We start from the raw sequence: 22,625 nt of genomic DNA on the forward strand, positions 1-22,625 counted from the left end.
TGACTTTCAAATCTTTAGCCTATCCTCTCCAATTTCTGCTTTCTACCTGGAGGAATGTGTGCTGGGCTTCATAGAGAAACAGAAGAGAGGAAGAAGGGAGAAAGTAATGTAGGGTATCCGCTAACAGCAACACTGCTGTGTGCCTGCAAGAGTGTACACGACAGCGTAGCCAGGCAGTTGTCCACCAACGTCGCTCACTACAGTTTATGTGAAATGCAGTTTCCTTAAAGCTATGGTTCATCTTCAGGCGTGCAGTCCCGTAACCAAGATACATGCCCCAAGATACAAACCATCAAGATCTCAGGGTCCTGAGCGGAAAAGACAGGGGGCTAGGAGAGAGCCCACCACCCGCCACAGCTGAAGGGGGCGGGGAAACTGGACACAGCTCAAATAAAACGTACCTGCCTCCCTAAACATAACTTTACTCCCTTCTCCGGGCTCTGTTGCCAGATGGAATGGGCACCGACTTTTAAATATAGTATGTGCTTATAGGCTGGTGTTCATCAAATAATCTCATGTCCCCTTGTCATAACATGGAGAATAAGCATTTGGTTTCCCATTTCAGAGATACGGGCTTTGATGTTTGGGATAATACTGGTCAATTTACTGCACCAAACTAGTCTGACTCAGTGTCTGTTTCCTTCCCTCCGCCTGGCTAGCCTTTCCCACACTGTGGTTTTTCTCCTGCCTCTCTGATTCTCCCTGTCTACACTTGAAGAATAATGACTGGCCACTTTTTTCACCAGAATCTAACCTGGGTAATTAGGTAAGGCTCATTGAATATTGCCAATATTGAATTGACATGTTTTTCCCAAGGCCATATATGACCTATGGGTAATGCATTCAATCTAGGGGTCCAGGTCACCAAGACCTAGACCAATATACAGAAATGCTGTTGCAGATAAAGTCCACGTAGTGCCAGGAAGGCACCAGGATGCCTGGATAATTCCAGAGCTGTGAAAGTCGCAATCTAACTCATGTTACTTTGATATGATGAAATATGTAGTGGCGATACTTTCCCCCAATAAGTATAATTTACCAAAAACCTATTTGAGTGTTTTATTTTATTAAAACATTTATTTATCAAAACTACCCCATAAGAAATCAATTAGAGTTACCCTTATCTCCCAGATAAGCAGCAGGCTGATGACTGTTGTCAATGGCCTTGAGCCTGCTGGACCAGTTGAGCAGAAGCTATGTTCTCATTGCCACCATTCTCAGTCCATTCCCCAGGGTGGGCATCACTAACTGAGCTCGGCACCTCCTCCACTGTTCTCTGGCTGTTGTTTCTTCTTCCTTCCTTTCCTCCTCTCCTCTTTCTGCAAATCCTGCTCCTCCTCCTCTTCTTCTTCTTTGTGGCATTTCAAGATAGGGTTTCTCAGGGTAACAGTCCTGGCTGTCCTGGAACTCGCTCTGTAGACCAGGCTGGTCTCAAACTCACAGAGATCCACCTGCCTCTGCCCGCACGTACTGGGAATAAAGGTGTGTGCCACCACAACTGGCTCTCTAGGTTATTTTAACAAAATGCCATGGAGAGATACTCCAAATTGATCAGAACTGACCCAAGAGAAGAAGCCAATTAGACCTTGAACTTGAGCATTAACTCACTATGGGCCAGACTGAAGTCTTCACCACATTATCAGGATTGAGAACAGACTAAGTCCATAGTAGGCCCTGAGAAAGTATAAGCAGGATGAAAAGGTAAACTTGGGGCAATAATACTTCACATAGGTGAGATCAGTTGACCCACACATTGAACAAATGTAGTTCAAACATTCCATCCTGATTCAGGGCTCCCACTGCCTGCAGAACAGCATAGACCTCTCCCATCTGGGTAGTTTTCACCGTTTCTAAGCCCATTTTTACTGGTATTCTCTACCCCTGATTCTCACACTGACCCACTAAGCATGGAAACTTGAAAGGCAATAAAGGGTTAAGAGATGTACAATGCAACACACATACACATACACACAGCTCCAATTTCTTTCCCCAGCCTCCATTCGCCGCACTTAATAACAATGGAGAAGGAGGAGGGATGGGGAGCTGGCTTTCTTTCACCGACCATTAGAAACAATTATCACTTTCCCCAGGCCTGCTGAGCACTTTCCTCTTTGATGCCTGCCTTAAAGAGATAGAGAGAAGGGGAAGGGTGGGCTGCCTTTCTTCCAGTCTGAGGATTTATTATATGGTGTCAACAGAAAATCAAGCAAAGAAGCATTTCCTGTGTACAAGACAGAGAGTTGCTTCCTTCACCCTCCTAGAGTTCTGGAAATAACAGCAGACCTCTGCCTAGGAGAGACGCTTACCAATAAGAATTTGGCATTTAAAGCCTTCCAGCCTTGGGTTTCTGCTCAGGCTTGAATAGTACCTCATTATGTATGTGACCACCCCACACACAGGGAGCTGTCCCTAACATATTATGCCTTTCGTATTCCTTAGAGATCCAATACAGGCCATTCTTGCTTCTAATTTGATGTGCAAGCCTTTGGTCTGTTATGACCAGGAGAAAAGGTGGGCTTTTCCATAGAAATTACTTCATACATGGTTCTCTGTCCCCTACTAAGATGGCTTACAGATGGGTTAACTAAATCTCACAGAGGAGATAAATCTCTGAATCATTGTTACAGACCTGATTACTGGAAAAGGACTGCATACTCATTTGCTTATTTCTTAGAAAGTGGCTTCGAATTCCTAATGGACAGAAATGGATATCTCAACTGTTTAAGAAAATAGCCAACACAGTATCCATAAAGTTGAGCACACTAGTTTCTTTCATATCATTTACTGGCCAACTTTTATGTCCCAAGCACAGTCCTCATGGTCTTGGGGATATACTCCTTTGGGGTTCAGAAAAGATAAACAGCATGCCAGGGCCTTACCTGTCAAGGGGCTGAAGCCTGGGTATGATTTCTGTCTGTGTTTCCTACCTCTGATCCATTCTACTGGTGAGAAAACGAAGGCTCACACAATGTAAATGATGCTCATAGCAAGGCCAGCTACAATAGAGGTGTGATATCAGATATCACCCCAATTTTCTTCAACCCTTCCTTCCTGTAAGTAGGGTAATTCATGTTCTATTTTTGTCAGACAGTCAGAGTAAATAATCACGATAACAATGACAATAATAATCAATAAATTCCAGTTCACAATTTAAGGTATAGGAAATGTTAGTTCTCGTGTGTCCTTAGTGTAGGGTTGGTGCTCTCCCCACATGCAAACAAGAGTCAGGCACTAGCCTAAGCCCATTCTGGACACCGGCATTTAGAAGGCTGGATGGTGGCTCAGGATTCTCCAGCTAGTAAATCCTCTAACAAGGCAGAGTGATTAGTGTCGGATGTGGTGGTAGGCTTTTGTGCAGCTGACAACTGCGGCCATGAAAAGCCCGTCCGGGCTTATTTCACAGAGGCCCTCCCAGGCTGCCCTGGCTCTCTAATTATGCCATTCACCAGTCACCCAGGCTTGCCTCTGAACTCCTGACCCAGTACTGAAAGACTTGGGATCTCATTACTAATCTCTTAAGCCACCTAGTTCTCCAAAATACATCCATTTAAGTTGGAGGCCAAGGCTTCAGGGTGGGAGGTAGAAAGAGAGAAAGCCTGACTCTGGGGCTTCTCATGCCATGACCAGATCTCTTCCTGAAGCCTCTGTCCCAGTTCATAGAGCAGCTGGTATGGCTGGGTGACTCAGTGCAAGGCAGCCTTGCCAAGGGTCAGTGTCTGAGCTACACTAGAGCATTTGGCCCCACCTGTTTGTAATTTCAGGGATGCGGGTGGGGGGACAAGGGTTGTGTTTGTTTTAATTATTATTATTGTTGTTGTTGTTGTTGAAAAGGAAGAAAAAATGAGCAGAAACTGCTAACATCTGGAGGCTGCCCTTCAGTTTGTGTAATCTCCTACAACAGACCGTGAGATTTCCAGCCTATGGTTGATGATGATGGTTGATAGGTGGCTCCAGGCTCATGTAGCACTTTCAAGACTAAGATGCTGTCAGGCTAAGGCAGAAAGGTGAAGGACTATCTTGTATTTCCAATAGAGAGGGGGAATGGTTATGGGTCTTCATAAATCCAAATTTTCTTTTGGAAGAGTCAGCTGACCCTTCTGTTGAAAAGAAAACCTTTCTCTTATATTATTTTTATTCTCTCATTCATTCATTTACTCAACTAACATTTATTTAGCTCTTATTATGCTCTAAGTTCTTTATTCCTAAGGTATATGTGAGAAAAATGAAACCCGGAGGAAAATACCAATAGAGACTTATGTGTTTTCCCATTTTCAAAAATGGTTCCAACATGGGAAAGAAGAGGCTGAAGAATTAAATATAGATATACATTAAAAAATGGGTTGGTTTTGGCTTCAAGATTTATATAAAGGATGGGCATGGACAACGAGGCGCTAAAGCCAGATCAGACGTGCGAAATTTTTGTGTCAAGTAGACTCTGGAGATAAAGGAAAAAAAAGCAGCTTAAGGAGTGGAAAACGGAGCCACAGCTGAGCCACGACAAACACGACAAAACCAGTTTCCCAGATGTTGTCAGTTGCATAAGCACGAAGGTTGAAGGTCAAGAGGCTGTGCTCTATTCTGCATACAGCTCCCAACAAAGCATTTTTGAAAAAAGAAAATGCTATTTTTTTCTGATATTTCTTCTTTTAGAGTTATACAGAAAGCAATTTTCAATATCTCTTGATCATGACACATGACCAGTATATATTGTATAAACACGAAACTTTCAAAGCCAGAAATATTTTAAAAATTCATATAGACTCTGAATCAAATGAAAAGGTCTCTGTTTACTTCCATCCAGAATAAACACTGAACACTAGAGAGGAGAATATCCCCAGTAGCTGGTTTCCTGAGTCATCACCTGATACAGAAAAGAATCAAGAGTTGTGGATTTTCCTTCAGAACTGTAAGACACTGGTAGTTCTAGAGAAAGAAGGCATTGAGAAGATTCTATGAGCAGACCACAGCAGAGAAAGCCATGGTGCTTCAACAAGATTAAGCAGTATCTTCTGTTCTCATCCTGGACTGCCTATTTAAGATTTAAATATAAGAGCTAAAATTACAAATCCAGTTAACTTTAATTAAAAAAGAATGATCTCATTGGCCTTAGCGCAGAACTGGGAGTCATAGCCAACTCTAAATCAAAGCCCTACAATGAGAAAATCCTTACCACCCAGCTCAAAGACTGAGGGGCAAGGTTGTCAGACCCCTTCAATCTCTTCTCTACTTTTCCTTGAAAAGCCCTGAATGCTCATGGGTTAATCAAGAAAGTGATGACCACATCCAAGCTCCATTCCTGGTCACCTAAACCCTTGATTGGGAATAGCTAAGCAGTGGTTAATGGCAGTCTTGACCACAACAGTCAATTCAGAAAGGTCAGAAGAGTGATTTTTCACTTCAAAACATGTGTCCTAAAAGAACACGAATTTCTCAAGTTCATAAAACTGGGAGTCACCAAGTTGTTTTTGTTTTTGTCCCTCTCTGCCTTCTGCAGCCCTGCTAACAAAGATCTGTGTTATACAAATTGTATTTGGGATGAAGCAAAAGTTACAGTGCTTGTAAAGAACTCTGGCCATATATGCCCATAGAGAAAGGTTGTGTATATTTGCTCCTGGGATCCTCCTTCCTACTTTAGCATGTAGGCTTTCTGATGTCCTACTAGAGATGCTACATGCTTGGCTTTTTTTCTCTTTGCTTTTTTAAAGGAGGCAGGTACTTCCTGAGATGTCTAAAACTTCATTTCTTCTGGGAAAAGATTCCAAGGATTACTTTAGTGACATGTGCAAGGGGCAGAGATTGGAGCTACTGAAATTGTTGACTGAGTCCCTATGACCTTGTGGTTTGAAGAAGTACCTGAGTATTTAGGAGAAAAATAGGTATCGTGACTGTCTGGACTGGCATGAGAGATTTCAGAAACAGAGATAGTAGCTGTGATCAGCAAAATATGAAGCTTTTGGGATTTCTTGGGTGCCCTGACTTTCTTGTCTACCAGTTGATTGGAAGAGTCTCTGAGAGATGGGGACCTGACAGAATGATGCTTTCACCATTGGCCAAGTCAACTTGCATCTGCGCACATTGGCATTATGTTTGGGATCCTACAGAAGAACTACTTCACTTCCCCTACACCTGACTCTTTTGCCAATCACTGATTGAATGACTTCAAACCAGTCACTGCCTGTATTTCCCCACTGCAAAATGAGATGACTTTCTATTCTGGAGATAGGACCTAGGAATTGAAAGAGTTCCTGAGCACACACAGGTGTAGGCACATCAAGCAGAGTAGAATGTTTTTCCTTCCTACCCCTTTCTTCTTCCTATGCTTTTTGGGGCAACATCTCTAGACAGTCCCAGTTCACCTTTGGGCCAACTGAAAGCTTCTTAATGTAGTTCTTCTGTAAACGAGTGAAAATTATACAAGCTGCTTCATAGGACATGCAGCAGGTGTGAATGTGAGCACACAGTCTAAAGATCCAGCTAGAACTGTTACCCTGAAAGCCCTTCATAGTCTGCTATGCTCATTTGTTATTGCTATCACAATTCTGTTGCCATCAGTACCTGCTGTTTACTACTGTGATGACATCATTCCTTCTTCCATGTGCCTTCATAACCCATAATCCCCTTTCCCTCTACATTTCCTTCTTTCTTCCTTCCTCTTCCTCTCTCCATATTCTGCTGTTTCTTACTCCTTCACACCCACCAAGGCATAGCCTCTTACTGGGAGACCACTCTGAAAGCGAACCACACTTCCATAGATCTCATCGATCTCTTTAGGAAGCCAATCATGAGGACTTTCTTGATATTGATCTCTCCACAGTATCAGGAGGCAAAGAAGCAGAGCCTTTCCCCCAAATCTAAGCCTCCAAAGGCCATTTCCTACTGTCTGTGTAAAGTCATTCATAAAGGGAATGTTTATTCTTTAACCTTTATTATAAACTTATGACAACATATTGGATGGCAGGACATGCAGCAAACAACAGCAAGGGAAAGTCTGCAGGGTGTAAGGTAGGGTCCTTCTGCAGGCATAAAGGATCCTAAAGCTCTCCTTCTCTCTTATCTTCAGATATGCATCATCATCATCATCATCATTCACCAAGTGATAGATACATCAGGTGATTAAGAAGGCTAAGCCTGCTCTGGCCACCTGTGCATTCACAGGAAATTATGACCCAAACATTCAATTTACCACTTCCAGACACAACTTGTCGATTCAGTCCAGTCACAAAGAAGACGCTCTAAGCATATGTAGTTTATACTGGTGTCATTCAATAAATACAGAAACATTTTCACCAAAGGATGAAGAGTTCTCCAAGTATGGAGAGCCTACGCTAGGCATTGGAAATAACTAAAGGCAGACGGTAGAGCCCAAATCCTTAGCTCAACATTTGTTTATTTGGTATAAAAGTTCAGTGCTAACTGCAAGAACCCTAAATGCTGAATTATGGCTAATAGTCTTTAAAATGTGCCGGAAAGAGTGATGCCTCTCTCTACAGGAGGAAAGAAAACTCTCATCCAGGTCAGCCATTCGGCCTAAACCCTGCCCTTTAAGGGACATAGAGAAGTTCATAGCAACTGCACCAGGCCTCCTGCTACACAGCTTCTCAGTTTCCCCAGGCTGTGAGAAAGGATAGAGAGAGCTTTAGAAACAAGTGTGACGGTGAGCAGCCAGGTCTTGTGAACATAGGAGAACGGATTCTAAGGACAAAATTCTCTCATGAGAGCAGGTGCAGACAAAAGGAAGTCAGTCCATCGTACCTCACTCTGAGGAAGAGAGAAGGGTTCAGACAGCACCTCGGGAAAGGTGGCATGGTGTAGAACGCAAGGGGGTTGAGAGCTAGAAAGGGTGAGTGGTTCTCCTGCCACATAGTGTGCAGCTCTTTGAGAGGCTTCGCTTCCCTATCTGGGAAATGGGTATACTATTCCACTATGGAGTTCTGATAATTCAATTTAATGAATGAACTTAGGGGGCATGCCAAGTGCCTTGTAGCAGCTCATAGTCTCTAAGAAGTCACTTAAATTTAAAAGGCACAAAAACTGTGCCTTCATGATTACATGAGTCACATTTTATGACTTGGTGTCACAGGTGGCTGAGGATTGCTGGGTGAGACAGGGCAGCGTAGGACGTTTCTATCGAAGTAGGATGTTCCAGGGGAAAGCTGATCCACAGCTCTCACTAACGACGCAGTTTTGTTTGCTCTCAGACACAATTGTGACTTTAGCCTCTTGATATGTGTCAAGCGATATTCTTCCTTGGTTTGCATCCAACTGCTGTTCTGTTTCTGCATCTTCTGCTTTCAGGTGGCGAATGCAGGTTTGGGTATCGCCCAGGTAGCCTCCGTAGTCCCTAAAACAGTACCTACCAGCAGAAAACACCTTGTCCAAGCCCATGTTTCTCTAAGGATGGGCATACTCTTTCTCAGGAAGGGGAAAAAAATCACTCACTCTAATCAAATGTCCCCTTCCACTAACTGTACATATAGGCCTAGCTTGAGGAAGGGCACAGTGGGACACAGGAAGCTACAGCAAAGATGTATGCTTCTCAGTAGCAGTACCTTCCATGGGACCCTTGGAGCCATTTCTCTTTGGAAATTGCATATGTTCAAATGTGTCTAGGACTTGTTTATGCCTAGGACTAGTTGACGAAATTAAAGTTTTAAGAATGTTACGTAGTGAAAGTGGAGATAGAAAGCCTCTTCTGGTCTGATTCTACAGATTACACTTCAAAACTGACTTTTCAAAAGCAGATCCTGGAGGGAACTAGAGAGTGGAGCTTGGGGGCCTTGAAAAGCAAACATAAATGAAGGAGCATGCACACAAACAAAAAAAGAATCCTGGGACAAGCCAAACCCCAGCTCCCTTCACAAGCCCCTCCTTTATGCCTCCCTTGCGAAAGTTTAATTTCAGACTAGAGAAATGAGCATGTGGTTTGGGGGCAGAATTCAATACCAGCAAAGGAGCAGGCTCAGCAAAGCCTGACTGACGCTTCCTAAGCGCGTTACAGCTGAGTTTTCACATGCTACTCGGGTACAGAACATGGAACCTAAATTATACAGCAAAGGTCGTGTTGGCTAAGGCTGGTGACACCACTTAAAACAAAGCAGTAGTATGGGGTGGGGGAGAAAGAGAGAGGAAGGGTGGGATGGATAGAGAATATTAAATGCTTAAAAAAAATCACAGTAAAAGATCTCTGAGGAAGTCTAAGGGAAAGGCAGGCATGGAAGGAGGATCTGGTCCTGAAGCTGAAGTGGAGAATAAAGGCACCAGGATCAGGGTGGGTCAGATTTGGATGGAGAATATAAACAAAGGCCTAGGAATCTTCCTAGATGAGCCGTGGAGAAGGATGGCAAGAGACGGGTCTGATATCCTCAGAGCACTCCGAGGACTGAGCCTCAAGCCACAGAGTCCTGCTTGTTCTTGGGCTTCAAGTCAAATCCTCTGGCATCTGTGTGATAGAGGCTCACTCTTGAAGCATGCCCTCGGGGCTACACATGGCATAGTTCTTGAGAGTTAATCCATGTTTGGTGCCTGCCTGGAAGGGTTGACTCACTCTCTGTGACTTCTCTACCTGTCAATATTTTGTTCCCCTGTCAAACTTAGTTACTCTGGTACCAAATGTTTTATAGGGAGTGAGATGTGAAATTAATCCAATGCCCCGTAAGAGGCAAACATGTACTGTGTACTTGGTATGTTAGCTCATTGCACCATCAAGACCATAACACAGAGGATGGTCTGCCCTGTTTGCATGCGAGGGAAACTGAAGCTTGTAAAAGAGAGGTAATTTGTCAGATGTCACAAAGTTGACAGGTGCATACTCATATTTTTTTTCTGGCTGTGAAGCTTAGGCTTTCTTTATGTGACAATGAAGCCATAATACGACCTTTTGATTTACTCCCAATGCCCACCGCAAAGAAAATTAATTCCATGCTTACCTTCCAAGCCAACTCACCCTTCCTCCTCAAAGTACATCTTCCCAAGGTTACTCATATGTCAGAGCACTTTCTCACCATATGCTTTGCCTCAGTAGAGGGTCCCATAGCATTATCCTTCTCCCTTGAAAGTGGTGGCCATATTATTAATCTCCACGTCATCCAATTGCTAAAAATGGTACTTTGGAGAGGTTGGATACCAGAATCACCCCATAAGCAATGGGAGGATGGGGAGGTGCAGGAATTTATTTAGTGAAAGTTAAATCTGAAGTAAGGTAAGACTTGGGAACTCTCTAAGTCTCTAGCCACTCCAATGTCTGTGCTGGAAAACCAAGTTTTAAAAATCTGTATTCTAGGACTGAAGAGATGGCTCAGAAGTTAAGAGCACTGGCTGCTCTTCCAGAGGAGATGGATTCAATTCCCAGCATCTACATGACAGCTCATAACTGTCTATGCTTCTAGCTTCAGGTATCTGAGACACACAATGCACAGACACAGATCAGGCAAGGCATCCATACACATATATTAATAAAAGTAATTCTAAAGTAACGCTGTGTGTTATTTTAAATCATGTATGTCCCTCAGTTGCAAAAAATTAACAGGAGACAACTGCATTTCTGAGAGAGTCTATTATCAGAAGGGAAATCACATGCCACATAATCTCACTCCAACCCTTGAAAAACAGAAATTACGTGGGGACCAGAGGTCTGACTTGACTGACGTCACGTGACCAGGAAGCGAAGGACCCTAGACATACTCTCTTTGCAGATGTCAATTAGTTGCATTTGTTTCAAACTTGCATCACTAAAATATTTTCAGATGAAATTCCAAGTACAAACACAATGCCAGGGTTTCATCTTCTGTAGAAGGGCGATGAGCGAAGGGTGGAGAAAGAGGGCTGGGAAGGAAACCAGGAGCGTCTCTGAGAGCTTTAGTGTATTTAACATCTCTCGCAGCCCAAGCTCCGATGGGCTTAAGGGATGACAACTTGGGGACTCCATCTTGTGCTTGTTTTGGAGGGAGTTTGGTGCCCCACATGAGTGGACAGGCTGTAACAAAAGCACGGTACTTTCTATTCTGTCACCTCAGATGACTTGCACATGTGCTCGTGAACAATTATTCAGAAACCACCAGGAGAAAGCAGATCCCTTGGGCCTTTGGGGAAACTACTTGGAATCTATCTGCTCCAGCATTTCAGCATGTTCCCTTTCCCTCTCCTTCCCCACCATTGGCAAAGGCTGCCCCATTTTACTAATGAGAAGAGCTTAACGCTATGGTTGAAGGCAGGGACAAGGAGGGAAGGGACAGACAGCCTTTGGAACTGTCTCCTCAGCATGAGGCCCGGAGGCCAAGATTTCTCCTTGTTCTTCACAAATATTATTGTCTAAGCAGCTCTGGGGAAATGCTTCCCAGTACAATATTTTCGAGAGGAGATGTTTTCATGTTGACACCTGCAGCAAGGTAGAAGAAAACAGGGAAGAGAGGTGTAGGCGGGGATTTCATGTCTCTGAGCCAGCTTCTTCACTTTGAGAGAAGCCTGTTATGTTCAGGAAGTGGCCATGTTGTACACAGGAAAGGAAGCACTTCATGGGGTCTGGCATACAGGATGGCTTTAGAAGGCATTATTGCTGTTCTTTCCATCCTAGCATCTCCCAAGTTCACCTCATGCTTAAAACCTCAGAAGCTCCCCACTGCTCTGGGGGTAAAGAATAAACTCCAAGCATCTGTGGTGTCTCTGAGAACCCCTCCTGACTCATTTTTGCTGAGGTTTTGCTTTCTTATCAGTCTTTTTTTTTTTTTTTTTACTTTTTGTGTACCATTTGTTTTGTCTCTGTCACCGTCTTCGTCTCTAGCTCTCTTTTTCCCATAGACATGGGAAACATGCCCGTTTTGTTCTGTCCCTCAGTTTACCCTTCTTAAGACATGATCTCCTGAGTAAATTGGGAGCATGGGGACCTTAGGAGAGAGTTTAAGGAAAGGGGAGAGGCAGGGCAGGGAGCAGAGAAAAATTTAGAGCACAATAAAAATCAATAAAATAAAAATAAAAAAGTTTCAGCTCAACAATCATTTCCACAGATGTGTCTCCCAGTCTTTCTCTGGGGCTCCCTGTCTAAGCATTTCCTCCACAGCATCAAAGTGCATATATGAAGATGGTTTTTATTTCATTTTTTCCTTTTACACATGCACATGCCTGCAGCCATATGCATGCACGTGTGTGTGTAGTGTGTGTGTGTGTGTGTGTGTGTGTGTGTGTGTGTTTGTGACACAGACTAGTCTCACATTCTCTATGTAGTCAAGGGTGATATTGAATTTCCAATCCTCTCTTTCCCAGTGGAGATCAGAATGCCAACATGCCCAGGCAAAATGCAGAATGATTTCCGTCTTGTGCTCAAAGAGCCCAGGAGATATCTAGCCCTTCACTTTGGACACTAGTGGACTCCCCACTGTCCTGACAAAGATTGTGGCCATCAGGGGTGTACAGATTTCATGATTATCTTTTCTTGATATTTTGGAATTTCCTGTGTATAGCTTGTGAGAAGTGATAACTTGTGAAAGACTGTGCTTGCCTTCTTTTCCCTTCCCTCATCCAGCAATAATCAGGCACACATTCTAAACATGAGGCCTCTGTTTCATATGCAGGGATAGGGACTTGAAGTGTTCGCTATGTTTTTTTTTTTTAATGCCCCCTTATACTGTACACATTTTAGAAGGTTTTCTGAAAGGGCAATGCTCAGGCTAGAGGCACGGAGGCTGACCGTGGTATATACACAATGGTGTTTCATCTCATTATAATGAAGGAAAATACAACTAAAGTAATCACAGTAAGACAATTGAGTTAGAGTTGGGAGCGTAAATACTGACTGTTTTCTCTCAAAAAAATGGATCGTACATTTTGTGTGTGTGTGTGTGTGTGTGTGTGTGTGTGTAATTAAATACCACATTACAAAAAAAGTAGAGGCGAATTAACAGATACAGGAAGGGACTGGAAGAAGGAAAAGGGCGTGAGCTCAGAGTGTGAATACAGCCCAAGTAAGCTGTCCATGAATGGAAACATCTTTCTAAAACCCACCACCATGCCAATAAGGTAATTATTGAAAAAAGAACGGCGGCAGAGGTTGGAAACCTTAACAGCAATATGAAACAACTGAGTGGTATTTGATGTATTACATGCAAGAGATCCCACTTTCTTGCTATTCCTGAACCGCGCAGGACAGACTAGATGACACAGAAAGCCTTCATTCTTCCAACCATTTTCCCACACCCAACTCAGAAGTAGGTGTGAGCTGCTTAGTCTGCATCTGGGTTCCTACCCGAACACAAAAGCCTGTGTCCCAATTTGGTCTTTTCCAGACCTGAGCCCAAAGCCTTAGTGTGTTCATCTGTAAATGGAGACCACTCATCCTGTTCGGTATGGAGCTAGAGGAACTTGGTAAACATTGTTTCTATGATTTATCCTAAATGTTCTAGAAGTGGGCACAGGACTTTTCCACACAGCATGCTGGCTGTGATCCCAGCTGGCATAGTAAGACAGCAACAGTGTGTTTCCTTTCTTGGAGAATTTCCTCTGGATTTTACACCCTGAGATCTTTGACTACTGTTTTCAGGTGAACATACTTTTGGGGAATAATAGTTAAGCTCTCAGAAAGCAGCAAGAGAGCCTTGGCTTTCTGTAATCCCTGCAAGGACACTGTGAATTCTAGACCGTTGGAGCATCTCCATCTCTTCTTTAAGCCATGGCAAAGAAGGGCTGCCTGTTTAGACAGGAGGAAGTAGCCTTAGGTAGAAGCTCTGGGGATGAGAGCATAAGGAAGGCATAGCTACTTTGCATTTTGGCAGCCCTTGGTGTAAAGCATTAGAGAAATGTGAGACATGGAAACAAAGTATGAATAAGACAAGATCTTTGCAAGCACTTAAACCAAACCAAACCGAACCATTTCTAAGGTTCCCAGAAGAAAGAGAACTTGATTCTCTTTCTTCATTTCAAGTTTTGCTCACTTACAGGAACTTCTTGATTCCAGCTGGGTCAGGAAGGCGCATGCCCCAAATATCCAAGGAATGTCTCTTATTATAGGAGATTGGGCCCCATTTGCAAGACCGGGAAGCTTTGATATGTCTGATAACATTTGGATACAAGACTCAGCATTCAAGGGAAGGTTTACTATAGCCAAATTTGGGAAACTTGCTTAAGGAGAATGGGGGAGAGAGACTGGAAATCATTAGAAGTGGCAGGGTTATGCAAAAGCAAAGCTCAAGTTTAGATTGGTATTCTAATCACAAAGTGTTCCTCATTCGCACTAGTCACAAGCATGTGCTGAATTGCTCTGATGCAACTCTGATCTGGAGACAATTCTCACACCTATGTCTTTTATACAGTACAGAGGTTAGAGATGGGGTCATAAACTTTCATGGGAATAGGTACAGAGACCCAGAAAATACCTGAGCTTTTATAACACCACAGAAAGGCTTGCAGAGAGTAAAATAACGTGGATTGTAAAGGGGAAGAGGGAATAGCTATTTTTTTTCATAATCCCTAGGGTCAAGCTTGTCCTGGTGAAGATCGCAGACTGCAGATGAGGGAGTGTGTTTGGCAGGGAGTGGGAACAACCTCCATTACAAGAGACTATGATTCTGCTCCGAGAGGATTTGAGCCCCTGACACAGGTCATCTAGAGCTTTACCTGTTTTCCTGGAATCCAGCAACTCCCCACTTTGGGTATGGCCTCATCGTTCTAGGCTTCCACTGTCATCTTCTAAAACATTGCGTTATGATTAGAATATCCGCATATAGGTTACGTCCAGATTTGGAAGACCACTGCATGTCTTCCAGGGTTCCAAGGCAGACAACAGATTTTTTTTACCATGAAAAGGGCGAGGTAGTTGGCTATGTGTGTACGTTTAGCATGGTGGGTGGAGAAATTTAGCTACTACTGACTCCTTTACCTCTGTTTTATTGTATTTTATTTGGTCAGTGTCTGGACTGCGATGCTATGGGCCGATTCATACTTACATATGTGGGTGGGGTATAAGGGAAAAGCATGAGGAGAGGTTGGAAGAATGGGTGATGAGGAAGGAGGGAAAATGAAAAGGAGAAGGATGGGAAGAAAGCGAAGAGAAAAGAAGATCATGCCTAAGGAAGGAGAGGGATCCAAGAAACACCCTTCTATCTTATTCTTCAATCCAACTCTCAAGAGCCTCCCAGCTCCACCTCACGCCATCAACGTCTTCACTAGAGTCCCCGACAGAGAGAAAATGAACTACTAGGCTCCTCTACTCACTGACCAAGGTAATGAGTGGCATAGCCGTGCCCTGAAGGAAACAGACACTATGCTGCCTATCTGAGTGCATATCTATTTATGTGCACATGACTGTACCTGTGTGCATGGGCAGATGTGTACATGTGGGATAGGGACATATGTTTTTAAGTAAGGAAGCTGGGCACTGTTGTTCTGTACCCTCCAAACCTTCGTTTTCATTTTCGTGATGCTCCATCTAGGCTGCACACCCTGACCCTGTATACTCCAGCGAGGCGACCTCATTATGGCAAATTTCGTTACAGCTGAAGTGTCCTTGTAACAAAGACTATATCCAAGCTCAGAGTAATGGAACCTAGTCGATTTCAATAAAATAAAATTGGTAACAATGAATAATTCAATAGGATGATTTTGTTTCCTCCTCTCCTCTTTATAGATCGAGGAGTTAGTATTTATAATGATTTTTTAATTGGATTCTTGTTTAGTTAGAACTAATCAGCCATAATTCCTGATAGTCTTCTCCCTACAAGATTGGATTAATTGTCCCATGAAAGTCCTTTTTTTCCCAAACGAGATGGGGAATTTTTTCCTTTAGCTCACATGATGAGCAATAATCTTTGGATGGTTTTTAAGCACAGTTACCCCATTTCTCCTGTGCCTGAAAGGTTCTTAGGGTACTAATAATTCCCCCATTTGAGTGATTTTTTTCAGACACCTCTAAGAATGGGATGCTAGCTGAATTTGGAATTCCTGCGTCTTTGATGTGATGGAGAAACAATGAGTGGACATCTTCTTTTGGCCTCACTTATAAGTAGGGGTGTGTGTGTGTGTTTGTGTGTGTGTGTGTGTGCGCACGTGCCAAGCATGCAAGTGAGCATTTACAATCAAAGCAAAACTCAGACAATGCTGGCACCTAGCGTTGTCTATATGCTGGCCTTTGAGTTTGGGAAAAGATGAATGAAGCCCAGTCTATTCTCAGAGTTGTGGCAGTTCACTGTGGGAGGTAAGAGGGGATGCAGATAAGTCACTTGAAGTTCTCTGTGAAGGGAGGACCATGCGGGTGAGACCAAGTGCTGAGCCAGAAAAGGAGAAGGAGATCGCTGACCCTTTCCTTGTTAGGCTAGCACTGCACATGGAAGGCACCAGGGGATCCTGAGTACCCACATCTTTCCACTCTCCTGAGGGCATCTACTCACACATACAAGTGAGCAAGTAAAAAATTCAATAATAGGAGCATAAGTAGGAGAGATGATGAAATAAAGGTGAAAATAAATAAGGGCACCACAGTCAATAATTCTCAGCGGACCCCAACCCAAGGCCCAATTTCTCATTCATCTAAATTTCAGTTGGACTACAGTGAGCTCGAAATAAAAAAGCCATATTAGAGAGGGATGACCGAGAAGCATGGCTCATCTGCAAGGTCAGGAGACAGATTAGCTTCAGAAATGACCACTGTGCTGGCCAGGAAGAAGTCCTGACTTGTGTCTCTGAGAAATGGGATTCTCCAAAGAAGGCAGGAAAATTGTAAAGGAGGCTCTAGGGAAACACAGCCATCCCTAGGACCACATAAGTTCTGCAGCCCCCAAACTCCCCACCGCTCATCTAGGCTTCCAGTCCCCTGTGGGAGAACAATGTCATACACATAGTGCATTAGGGGACTGTGGGATGAGTCCCAGCTTCACAGAACAATGTCCCTGGGGTGCAACAAGCTGAATGCCTATTTTAAATATGGGGGGAAAGTGGAACCCAGAAAAATGGAGAGACTATAAAGGAAATCTGGATATGGCTGCTCTTCATTCAGTAAGCAGACAAATTGAGAGTTCCTGTTTAAAAAAAAAAAGACTAAAGATTTCACAAATAGTTCTCACCCCCATTGAATTCCAAAGGTATATTCAAAACAGCGTTCTTTCCTGTATCTGAGTCATAATGAAAAGAACATGGGGGCACAGCTGTTGTTTCCGTGATGCTCGCATCCCCTCCTCTTCACTGCTGTGTGCTGTATCCTTAACCAGTGGTACCGAGCAGGTGCTGGTATCACACTTGACTGAAGAAATGCTCAGGTGGACATGTCCTGTGACACTGTGTTTGAAGTGGGCACCTTGAGAGCCACAGCAAAGAAAAAGGGAGCCTTCGGCAGGAGCGCCCCCAAATTAGCAGCTTACCTGGGATGCTGCTGGTTGTCCGATAACAACCCAACCTGGGCACTGCTGGTCCTGATGGGATACTGAAGCATTGGACGCCCACTGGTCCAGAAAACCCTGGGGTGTGTAGACACCGCAGTCTTTAATGCTAGTTTTTTGTTCAAACTCTTCACACATTCCATCCCCATCATGGAAATAGCACCGGCTGGGTTCATCTGTGAGAGATTGACATAGAAGGAGGACAATAAGTAAACAATCCTTTGGCTTCAGCTATCAGCAGCAGCTGTGGAACAGAACATGCAAACTAGAAACTGTTGAACCCATGGTCGTTAGTCACATTAGGACAGTCTTCTTTAGCCTTAAGGGGAAAAAATATAAGGAAGTCCTGTTATACACAACAGCTTACTCAGTGGTTCTCATCCTGTGGATCAAGACACCTTTGGGGTCTCATATCAGAAATCCTGAATATCAGATATTTCCATTACAATTCATATCAGTAACAAAATTAGTTATGAAGTAGCAATGAAAATCATTCTATGGTTGGGGGTCACCATAGCATGAAGCACTCTATTAAAAGGTCACAGTGTTATGAAGGTTGAGAATCACTGGACAAATGAAACTGGCAGAGATCGTACTGAGTAAATGAGCACATGCTGCATGACTCCATTTTCAGAAGAAATAAAACTGTAGAAACCGAGAGCCGAAAATGCAACAGGAATCTAGAGGGACGGTAATGGAAACTGGGCAATGACCAAGCGTAAATTATAAACAATGAAATTATAAACAATGAAATTATAAATTATAAATAAGGTTGGCGCCTGTGGCTGACATATCTGACTGCACACCTGTAACACTTTGAGAGTAAAGAGCATGCTATTCTGTCTGAACAACAGACACACAAAGAAATTTACCATCCCAGGTAAATTGGGATGTTAAGCTCCCTTTTGGATAGGGGCTTGATCTTGATCATCCATCTAATACTTGCACCAAAATAATGGAGCAGAACTCTGTAGAAGATACTGAGTTTAAGACCAAAGACTTGAGTTTCCTTTATGCCCCTTGCACTGCCCGTATAACTCTGAAAAACAGCTTTCCTTCTTAATCTCTTTCTCACACCTATACTAGGGATCTAATTGTCCCTATCAGGACAGCATCTTCCCAGGAAATTAACACAAATATGGCTTGTACATTCTAAAATAAACACAACAAGAAAATGTTTCTCTTCTAAAGGGTCAATTCATTTCTTAGTGACTGAATTTCAGTAAACTTTTTAAATCAATACTTACTTGAAATACTTTCAAACATTCTACCTTCTAAAAAGAACCTGGGATCATGGGTTCAGGGGAAGGACTTGAATTTTTCTACTGTTATCTGTAAAGGGAGTCATTGCATTCAGGGACAGCAAAACTTTGAGTCTCTTCCAAGCCCCCCAAGCTTTTATTTATTTCTGCAAACAGTTTACATAGCAAAATATTATCACGCACGCCAGAATAAGTCTATTCATTGTAATTTAATTATTGGATGATGGGTATAAGACTGTTGAAAAGTCCATAGACCAGCACGTTGGGTACTTCTAATATGGACAGAATACAAGGTCAGTACTTCCCACAGTTTCACGGTGACCATGAACAATAGTTAACTCAGATACAACAAAACTTAAGATCCAACCCAACAGAAATTCACCATAAATCCAATCCCCAGGAAGGGAGTTGCAGCAAATTACATTGTCCAACTCTAGGCCAGAGACAGCGTCTCTGGGGATGAGAAGTATAAGCATTGCACTTTATGCCTAGCACAGAGATATTTTCTGTACTCAGAATTCATAGAATGTAAAAACATGACCTTTTAAGGATAAGATTATGAGGTTGGCTAACTTGGGTACCACCTTTGTCTTCCTTCAATGTAAAGACAGAGAGGGAGAAATTATAATAAGATTGCATAATATCTACCTCTTAAGACGACTTAATTCATTCCCCAAGGCAAAGAACCCTTTCAGTACAACAACAAAAAAAATTGTCCTAAAGACTTACTTCTTTATTATTAGATTTAAGATCATGATAAATCAGAACCAGAACCAGAATCTGAGAATGGAGGGAGGTACAGACAGACACAGTCAGGAGAAGAGTTACCCGGCTAGATAGTAAGGTTGGCTATAGACAGGGAGACCAAAGCAGTCGAAAGATAGAGAAGACCTAGTATTAGAGAGACAAAGGTTCAGACTGCTGAGATGGTCCGGTGGGGAAAGACACGACATCAGCCTGGTGATCTGAATTCAACCCTCCCACGTGGTGAAAGGCGAGAACTGGCACCTCCAAACTGCACCTAACTTTTATACAGGCACCCAGACACCCCTTCTATTCCATTAAGTAAATACATGGAATTTAAAAGGCTTAAGAGAAAGGAAGCTGGGTGGAAAGGAGTGAAAGGGAGAGCAAAAACGAATGGCTGAGAGAGAGGAAGGGAGAGATGGAAGGAGGGAGGTGAGAAGGAAAGAGAAAACAACCACATCTCATTTCTTCTCCAACATTATGCTGACAAAGCTATTGTGAGTCTCTTTTAAAAATAACATCCGTAGAGTCTGCTATTCGATTTCTCCTGCTCCGAGTGTCCTAGGGGAGCCTCTCCACTCCATCCGCCAGGGTTTTGTCTGGGGAATTCTCGTTCCTTCCCCACGCTCTCTGCCTCAAGCAGTAAAAAGAACAGGGTAAGGAACTGAATACAAATGCATGGCCAGGAGAAACAAAGACAGCAGCAACAGCAATAAAACAAATTGGGCTTCTTGTTTCCTTTGCATCAATTTCCTTAGTGTCCCTTGAATGCTTTATGTTGAACGAGGAGCCGGTTATTGTACAGAATTTAAAATCTGTAGCAAGGGCAAATGATTACCCTGCCATCCCACCTTCTGTGTAGCAACCAGGTGACATTTATAAAGACATATATTCCACTGGAAGGGGGAAGGGATATTGTAAATGTTGAGAGAGAGACAGAAAGAGAGAGAGAGAGAGAGAGAGAGAGATAGCTCTAGAAACCACAGCAGACTTTCAACAAGTATTTGTGGAATGAATAAACGACTAAACTAGAGAATCCCTGACATGCACATTCCTACTGAGACTTTGGAAGTTTTCTTTAGACTTTACCTTAGGATGAAGGATCGAGAACTGAGACACAAGTAGGGATTGGTTTGCAGCGGACCTTACACTAAGCAGTCTGTTTTCAACATCTAACCCCATCTCCTCCTGCCAAAGAGGAACTGAGCATTTTGGATTCATCACTATACATGATGACAGATTTAGAAATCTGTCTGCCCATCAAGAACACTTGATGAAACGCACAAGGCCAACCTTCCCAAACTGAGTTTTTACAAGGTGAAACTTTCTCCTCATTTGGAGGAAGCAATCTTAGTTTCAAGACTGTGTGGCACATGGATAGGCAATTTATCAGCCCTACATAGACTTATTGTTCCGATTTTATCTGTATTGAATGTCAAAATAGAATACTTTGTCCCTGAATCCTTAAAGCATATGATAAAGACCTTTTTGAGGTAGGCAGGAATTGTTTCACCCACTACAGCTTTGTAGGCGAAGTCTGAAGCTATGAGACAATTTTCATTAAAATATAGACCAAGGCTAAGGTGGAGCTACTGTGAAAAGTTCCTAGGCGTGAAGTGGCACTCTGGGTTTGAGATAGCTAATGATCTGATTCTGCTTAGCTGTTAATGTTATACATGATATTTTGCCTTCCCATATCTCATGCTAACTTTTGGGAACTCAAGGGTCTGGACCAGAGATTCTTAAGTGATGGGATCACGAAAAACTAAAAGTTATCAATGTAGAAAGGGGAGTGGCATGGTGGGGGGCTGATAATGCTACGGGAGATGAGAGGAGAAAGGGAGCATCCCAATGTGCTTCTTAAAAGATTTCCTTCTCTGTTTTTATTTAGGCATATACACCTGCATGACTTGATTTGCACTGCCTGCCTGTAGGAGGCCAGGGGCAATGAATCCTCTGCAGCCAGACTTTTAAGTGCTTGTGAGCCATCTAACATGGGTTTGGGAAACCCCAATCCTCAGTAAGAGCAGTCAGAGCTCTTACCTCTTACATGAGAAGCCATCTCTCTAGGCTCACAAAGCAAGGGCCTAGAGATATACATATATGAAACTGTTCAGAAACAAATTTAAATTAAGTTTTCAAATGCACAAAATTAGCATGGTTGAAGCCATTTTCTGAAACTCTTGGGAAAATATTCTGTAGAGAAAAAGTTGAAAATCCTCCTTGAGCTTCTAATAATTATGATTCCTTTCCTAGTGAATCTGACCCCACTAGAGTATTAAATTATGGGAACAAAATCGAATGTCACCTTTGACAACTTACAATATTACTTCTAGGGCATCTTTAGATCTTCTCACAGTTTCCATTGGTATGGACAAAGGAGTCTGGAAGCTATCGGAGTTACCAAACTTCTACCCCAGGAAAGAAAAGGTACAAACTGCCTATGCATAGAGCGGTGGAGAATTTTGGTGCTAGGTGATAAGCTTGACTTGGGATACAATGAAGAAACAAATCAATTCAATATGTGCTTCTCGGCACTAGACTACCTTCCAAAGGAAGGGTGCGATCTTTGAGTATTTCCTCAAAAAGTCAGCTGAGCTTTGAGACCTCATTGTCTATGTCTATCTCCAGCAGATGGAAGAATGACTGCGATTTCAGAGATTTTATTCAGTACAATAATTGCTGCTTTTTTTCTATTTCTTTGAAAACAAGAAAAAATAGTATTTTTATGCTCAGCTGTTTATTTAAGAATGAATCTAAGGACAACAAACTTGGTGTCACATAATAATTCATCCAAACACACAACAGCAAAAAGCATGCCAAAGTGTGTAATCTTTGGATTCTAATAATAATGTCTTGGAACAGAGCAATTAGTAGTGGATTAGGACCCAATAGCTTAAACAATGGAAGGTTGGGGACTTGCTTGGGGAGGAGGTGTTGAACTGTTTCATCTGTAACAGAAATATCTTAATCTGACGCTTCTTTTCTTTTAAAAATTTCATGTCAAGGCCACATCACTGCCCTCATTTAGTTTTCTTCAGACCAAGACTTTGTTTATAACTTCTTCAACTGGATCAGCTTGCTCAGAATAGAACAGACAGCGTGCTGAGGGCTGCCACAGGGCCCTCCACCTGCTAAGCAGCTTCATGTCTGGAATCTGAGGAGCTCTTGTTGCTGTCTGCTTTCTTCAAGGGCTGATCACAAGCCAGCATGAGCCTGAAATCCCTTTCCATGCTCGATGGTGACAGCTGGGTGTCCTCTA

General features: G+C 42.9%; 1 protein-coding gene across 1 annotated transcript in view; it reads right to left on the reverse strand.

Annotated features, from left to right (window-relative positions):
* Pappa (pappalysin 1) overlaps window positions 1-22,625 on the reverse strand; it is a 234,970-nt gene that overhangs the window by 77,214 nt on the left and 135,131 nt on the right. Inside the window, exon 10 of the mRNA XM_048459342.3 lies at window positions 17,337-17,530. Coding sequence (XP_048315299.3) covers window positions 17,337-17,530 — 194 coding nt within the window. The remainder of the gene's footprint in view (window positions 1-17,336; window positions 17,531-22,625) is intronic.

This window comes from Myodes glareolus, chromosome 3 (assembly GCF_982192425.1).
Source record: "Myodes glareolus chromosome 3, mMyoGla1.1, whole genome shotgun sequence".
NCBI lineage: Eukaryota > Metazoa > Chordata > Mammalia > Rodentia > Cricetidae > Myodes > Myodes glareolus.